Source organism: Notothenia rossii (assembly GCF_949606895.1).
Source record: "Notothenia rossii genome assembly, chromosome: 2".
NCBI lineage: Eukaryota > Metazoa > Chordata > Actinopteri > Perciformes > Nototheniidae > Notothenia > Notothenia rossii.
This window is the reverse complement of record NC_136904.1, coordinates 22,501-30,000: the sequence shown is the minus strand read 5'-3', so window position 1 is coordinate 30,000 and position 7,500 is coordinate 22,501. Positions and strand designations below refer to the sequence as shown.

The following is a 7,500-nucleotide window of genomic DNA, read 5'->3' as shown; positions in this document are numbered from 1 at the left end:
TACTGATATACACCTGAACATCAGCAGGAGAGGACTCTTTAAAGTAGAGACACTACATACTGATATACACCTGAACATCAGCAGGAGAGGACTCTTTAAAGTAGAGACACTACATACTGATGTACACCTGAACATCATCAGGAGAGGACTCTTTAAAGTAGAGACACTACATACTGATATACACCTGAACATCAGCAGGAGAGGACTCTTTAAAGTAGAGACACTACATACTGATATACACCTGAACATCATCAGGAGAGGACTCTTTAAAGTAGAGCCACTGCATACTGATATACACCTGAACATCAGCTGGAGAGGACTCTTTAAAGTAGAGACACTACATACTGATATAAACCTGAACACCAGCAGGAGAGGACTCTTTAAAGTAGAGACACTACATACTGATTTACACCTGAACATCAGCAGGAGAAGACTCTTTAAAGTAGAGACACTACATACTGATATACACCTGAACATCAGCAGGAGAGGACTCTTTAAAGTAGAGACACTACATACTGATTTACACCTGAACATCAGCAGGAGAGGACTCTTTAAAGTAGAGACACTACATACTGATATACACCTGAACATCAGCAGGAGAGGACTCTTTAAAGTAGAGACACTACATACTGATATACACCTGAACATCAGCAGGAGAGGACTCTTTAAAGTAGAGACACTACATACTGATATACACCTGAACATCAGCAGGAGAGGACTCTTTAAAGTAGAGACACTACATACTGATATACACCTGAACATCATCAGGAGAGGACTCTTTAAAGTAGAGACACTACATACTGATATACACCTGAACATCATCAGGAGAGGACTCTTTAAAGTAGAGACACTACATACTGATATACACCTGAACATCAGCAGGAGAGGACTCTTTAAAGTAGAGGCAGTACATACTGATATACACCTGAACATCATCAGGAGAGGACTCTTTAAAGTAGAGGCACTACATACTGATATACACCTGAACATCAGCAGGAGAGGACTCTTTAAAGTAGAGACACTACATACTGATATACACCTGAACATCAGCAGGAGAGGACTCTTTAAAGTAGAGACACTACATACTGATATACACCTGAACATCAGCAGGAGAGGACTCTTTAAAGTAGAGACACTTCATACTGATATACACCTGAACATCAGCAGGAGAGGACTCTTTAAAGTAGAGACACTACATACTGATATACACCTGAACATCATCAGGAGAGAACTCTTTAAAGTAGAGACACTTCATACTGATATACACCTGAACATCAGCAGGAGAGGACTCTTTAAAGTAGAGACACTACATACTGATATACACCTGAACATCATCAGGAGAGGACTCTTTAAAGTAGAGACACTACATACTGATATACACCTGAACATCATCAGGAGAGGACTCTTTAAAGTAGAGACACTACATACTGATATACACCTGAACATCAGCAGGAGAGGACTCTTTAAAGTAGAGACACTACATACTGATATAAACCTGAACATCAGCAGGAGAGGACTCTTTAAAGTAGAGACACTACATACTGATATACACCTGAACATCATCAGGAGAGGACTCTTTAAACACCAATAACAGTGCTGAACATCTGATAATCTGAAGGTTATATAACTGCAGCAAGTTTGAGTAAAACTGAGTCAGTAAGAATGTTTGCATTTAAAATGATTCTGATATCATCCATTTACAAAGAGCCATTTTATTGAGTTTTCTTAGAGAAAGGAGAGCTGAGTCTGTCTTGGTTCTGCTACAGACGAGGCTTCCTCCACCTTCATCTGGAGGTCAGAGTGCAGATAGATCAGTTAACTAGTGACTTGTTTCAAAGTCATACATGTTTACTAGTGCATGTTTTGACACATCACTAGTAAACTAGTTGTACGTACATGTCAACTCGTAAGTCATTGTGTTGAACTAGAGAGAACAAAAGCACAACTAGTGGGCTGAAAATATCCACTAGTTCTGGAAAAAGCCATACATGCTAAATCAAGAGCTAACTAGTTGCATACAGTTGCTCACTAGCGCGAAAAAAGCCAAACTAGTTGAAGGAAAGGCCTTACATGTTAGAAAATGTGTAACATGTAAGGTGAAAGTCTAACATGTTTATAACAGAACCTCACTCGTGAGAAGAAATGCCCTCCACTAGTTAACTAGTAAGAAAAACATCTGTGTAACTAGTTTACTAGTGACTCCTCTAAGGCTTGTTTTATATTTTTGTAAATATGGTCGTATGACTGTATTTTAAAACATTGTATTTAAGCTCTTAAAGAAACGATTTGGGCTGGGTGGTGCTCTATAGCTTAGGGCCAATAGGAGAGCTCAATGCATTCTTTCCCCTCCTCCTCATTAGCATTCTATGCGACGAGTGCACATTTTGATCCACTAGTACTACTAGTGAACACTTTAAGCCTCACTAGTTCACTAGTGGAATTTAAACGTATCTCACTAGTTAACTAGTAAAGGGAAAAGGGTTCACTAGTTAACATGTAGAAATGTTTAGCCTCACTAGTTAACTAGTAAGGTCAAAAGAGGCGTTAACTAGTGAACCTTTTGCCTTTACTAATTAACTAGTGAGTGATTATGGGTGCTACTAGTTTACTAGTGCAGTCAAATGTATGCCACTAGTTAACTAGTTGTGCTTCTTTTATGTAACTAGTTAACATGTCAGAGCTTTTGCAGCGCACTAGTTAACTTGTAAGACTTTTAGGTTCACTAGTACGGTCAGAGGGTCACTAGTTCATCAAAAAGCTTACAGGTTGGGACTTTGGCGTTACTAGTGCTGCTCCTGGCGTCACTAGTAAGGCATACGTGGTAACTAGTCGGACAAAAGTGCCACTAGTTGCTGAAAAAGACCGACTAGTGTAATGTTTTATTTAACTAGTAAAGCAGAGTGCCTAACTAGTTTGACCATATATCTAACAAGTGAAATCAAAGAGCCAACTAGTGTAGACAGCTGCCGTCTGATATCAAGGAAATTGAATAAATACTCAAATGGCTTGCCATACAGTAGTGGTAGTAGCAGTAGTAGTAGTACTAGTAGCAGTAGTAGTAGTAGTAGTAGTAGTAGTAGTAGTAGTATTAGTAGTAGTAGTAGTAGTAGTAGTAGTAGTAGTAGTAGTAGTAGTGTGTGTGAACTGAGCTTCTGCAGAGATCAGGACACATTAGACACTTCATCAGTTTGAGGAGCATTGAGCCGTGTGTGTGTGTGTGTGTGTGTGTGTGTGTGTGTGTGTGTGTGTGTGTGTGTGTGTGTGTGTGTGTGTGTGTGTGTGTGTGTGTGTGTGTGTGTGTGTGTGTGTGTGTGTGTGTGTGTGTGTGTGTGTGTGTGTGTGTGTGTGTGTGTGTGTGTGTGTGTGTGTGTGTGTGTGTGTGTTGGTCCATATGGTGCCATTGTTAGTCAGCTGACCTCCTGTGCAGTAATTGGATGACCATAATAAGATAATAATACACGATTCCCTAAACTCTGAGTTATCTGATCAGCGTGTCTCCAGCTGATCTCTGATCTGAGCCAGAGGCCTCGGTAGAGGATCTATCGTGTGAATACATTCAAACAAAGCGTCTCGTTAGAGTTCAGATGTCTGCAGTGTGCTGAATATACAATATTATATCAATCTGTTATTGATCAGCGGAGGCATTAAGAGATTTTAAAATAAAATGTCTCTGTCCATCAAAACTATAAATACCATGCTGAGCGCCTCCTGCTGGACACGGGGTGTGTGTGTGTGTGTGTGTGTGTGTGTGTGTGTGTGTGTGTGTGTGTGTGTGTGTGTGTGTGTGTGTGTGTGTGTGTGTGTGTGTGTGTGTGTGTGTGTGTGTGTGTGTGTGTGTGTGTGTGTGTGTGTGTGTGTGTGTGTGTGTGTGTGTGTGTGTGTGTGTGTGTGTGTGTGTGTGTGTGTGTGTGCTTTCTCAAGGCTAAGGAAGAGAGTCTTTGAGAACCGTGACCTCCAAGCAAAGACCAAAATCTTGGTCTATAGAGCTGTGGTGCTCCCCACTCTTCTGTGTGGATCAGAGGCCTGGACCACATACAGCAGTCCCTTAAAGGCACTTGAGGCGTACCATCAGAGATCCCTTTGAACAGTCCTCAGGATTAGCTGGGAGGATCGGCGCACTAACACCAGCGTCCTGGAGGAGGCTGACATTCCCACCATCACTGCCACCATTGCCCAAAACCAGCTCAGATGGACTGGCCATGTTATCCGCATGCCTGATTCTCGCCTCCCAAAACCAGTCCTTTATTCCCAGCTTGCTAAAGGGAAACGGGCCCCTGGAGGCCAGAAGAAGAGGTACAAAGATAACATGCAAACAAACCTAAAGAAGTGCCACATAGACCTGAAAGCTTGGGAAGACATGGCAACAGACAGGGCGACCTGGAGGGTCCGTGAGGGTGCTGCACTATATAATGATGACACACACACACACACACAGACAGACAGACAGACAGACAGACAGACAGACAGACAGACAGACAGACAGACAGACAGACAGACAGACAGACAGACAGACAGACAGACAGACAGACAGACAGACAGACAGACAGACAGACAGACAGACAGACAGACAGACAGACAGACAGACAGACACTCTCTCTCTCTCACACATACACACTCTCACAAACTCACACACACACTATCTCTCTCTCTCTCACAAACACTCACTCACTCTCTCTCTCTCTCTCCCTGCAGGCGTATGGTTGGGCGTTGCAGGGGATGCGTCACCTAGCGGGCGTCAGAATGGAGGACTGCACGCTGCCAGACAAATGCCAGGCTGTGATTGGCACCCTGGAGGAGTACCGCCTCCAGCACCCGCCCCTCCCTGACGCTCGCTTCCAGGAAATGAGAGAGGAGGCGGGGCATCTGCGGGGAGGGCGGGGCCTCCAGCAGTGGAGCTACGCCTGGTCCAAGTGTCAGGAAACCAAGGGTGTGTTCGACAGGAAGCTGGAGGCGGCCCTCCGGAGCAGGAGCTCTGACTCCGCCCACAAGAGGGAATATGAATCCTCCCACTACAGTGAGGCGTCTGACTCCGCCCACAACAGGAGCTCAGACTCCTCCCACAATAGCAATGAGTCTGACTCTGCCCACAAGCAGCTGTCTGGCCCTGCCCACAACAGGAGCTCAGACTCCTCCCACTACAGCAATGAGTCTGGCCCCGCCCATATAAGGAGCTCCGACTCCTCCCACTGCAGTGAGGCGTCTGACTCCGCCCACAACAGGAGCTCAGACTCCTCCCACAATACCAATGAGTTTGACTCCACCCACAAGCAGCTGTCTGGCCCCGCCCACAACAGGAGCTCAGACTCCTCCCACTACAGCAATGAGTCTGGCCCTGCCCATATAAGGAGCTCCGACTCTTCCCACTACAGCAATGAGTCAGACTCCGCCCACAACATGATCTCAGACTCCGCCCACAACCAAAAGTCAGGCTCCATCCACAAAAAGAGCTCCGCCCCCTTTCGGAGGACTCTGTCAGCCCTGTGGGGGGTCCAAGAGAAGATGGAGGACAGCGTCTCCTCACCCTCTCTCTCCTCCTCGTCCTCTTCCTCACTCAGAGCCTCTTCCTCACTTCGTAACTCCTCCTCTTCCTCACTTCGTAACACCTCCTCCACCCCCCTCCCCCCGCAGCACATCCCCCTCCTGCAGCGTTTGTTTCGCAGCTCCTCCTCAGAGGATCCAGCTATTCCCTCCTCTTCCTCCTCCTCTTCCTCTTCCTCCTTCTTCTCCAGGAGGCAGCACCTGAGGAAGACTCAGAGCTTTGACTGCCCTCCGAGTACCCCCGAGGGTAAATGGCCCAGTCCGTTTCCACTCCCCGAGGGTAAATGGTCCGGTCCGGTTCCACCCCCCGAGATGAAGTGGTCCAGTCCAAGTCCCCCCCCCAAGGATAAGTGGTCCGGTCCGAGTCCCCCTGCTGAGCAATGGTCCGGTCCGGTCCCCCGCTCAGTGAGTGATCCGGTGCGTAGAGGGAACATCGGGGTGTTCATCAAAGGTCTGGAGGTCAGCAGCCCGGAGGCAGCAGACCGCACACTGAGCCCCAGGATCAGTGCTCTCAGCTGGGCAGGACAGAGGCCTCACACCCCCCTGAGCTCCAGCTGCTCCAGCAGCCCAGCAGAGACAAGACCCAGGGGGAGGTAACCAAAGAGGATCTGTTCACATTGTTGTTATTGTTGCTGTTATTTGTGTATGTTTCGCATTATGGGATGTGTTTGCAGTCAGAGCAGAGGTGCATTATGGGATGTGTTTGCAGTCAGAGCAGAGGTGCATTATGGGATGTGTTTGCAGTCAGAGCAGAGGTGCATTATGGGATGTGTTTGCAGTCAGAGCAGAGGTGCATTATGGGATGTGTTTGCAGGAAGAGCAGAGGTGCATTATGGGATGTGTTTGCAGTCAGAGCAGAGGTGCATTGTGGGATGTGTTTGCAGTCAGAGCAGAGGTGCATTATGGGATGTGTTTGCAGTCAGAGCAGAGGTGCATTATGGGATGTGTTTGCAGTAAGAGCAGAGGTGCATTATGGGATGTGTTTGCAGTCAGAGCAGAGGTGCATTATGGGATGTGTTTGCAGGAAGAGCAGAGGTGCATTATGGGATGTGTTTGCAGTCAGAGCAGAGGTGCATTATGGGATGTGTTTGCAGTCAGAGCAGAGGTGCATTATGGGATGTGTTTGCAGTAAGAGCAGAGGTGCATTATGGGATGTGTTTGCAGTCAGAGCAGAGGTGCATTATGGGATGTGTTTGCAGTAAGAGCAGAGGTGCATGGGATGTGTTTGCAGTAAGAGCAGAGGTGCATTATGGGATGTGTTTGCTGTAAGAGCAGAGGTGCATTATGGGATGTGTTTGCAGGAAGAGCAGAGGTGCATTGTGGGATGTGTTTGCAGGAAGAGCAGAGGTGCATTATGGGATGTGTTTGCAGGAAGAGCAGAGGTGCATTATGGGATGTGTTTGCAGTCAGAGCAGAGGTGCATTATGGGATGTGTTTGCAGTAAGAGCAGAGGTGCATTATGGGATGTGTTTGCAGTCAGAGCTGAGGTGCATGGGATGTGTTTGCAGTCAGAGCAGAGGTGCATTATGGGATGTGTTTGCTGTAAGAGCAGAGGTGCATTATGGGATGTGTTTGCAGGAAGAGCAGAGGTGCATTGTGGGATGTGTTTGCAGGAAGAGCAGAGGTGCATTATGGGATGTGTTTGCAGGAAGAGCAGAGGTGCATTATGGGATGTGTTTGCAGTCAGAGCAGAGGTGCATTATGGGATGTGTTTGCAGTAAGAGCAGAGGTGCATTATGGGATGTTTTTGCAGTAAGAGCAGAGGTGCATTATGGGATGTGTTGTGTTGCAGTAAGAGCAGAGGTGCATTATGGGATGTGTTTGCAGTCAGAGCAGAGGTGCATTATGGGATGTGTTGTGTTGCAGTAAGAGCAGAGGTGCATTGTGGGATGTGTTGTGTTGCAGTAAGAGCAGAGGTGCATTGTGGGATGTGTTGTGTTGCAGTAAGAGCAGAGGTGCATT

At 46.7% G+C, this 7,500-nt stretch overlaps 1 protein-coding gene across 1 annotated transcript in view; it reads left to right on the top strand.

Annotated features, from left to right (window-relative positions):
• LOC307027941 (uncharacterized protein) overlaps window positions 1-7,500 on the top strand; it is a 99,476-nt gene that overhangs the window by 73,932 nt on the left and 18,044 nt on the right. The window contains exon 16 of the mRNA XM_079662635.1: window positions 4,693-6,131. Within this exon, the coding sequence (XP_079518761.1) occupies window positions 4,693-6,131 (1,439 nt within the window). The remainder of the gene's footprint in view (window positions 1-4,692; window positions 6,132-7,500) is intronic.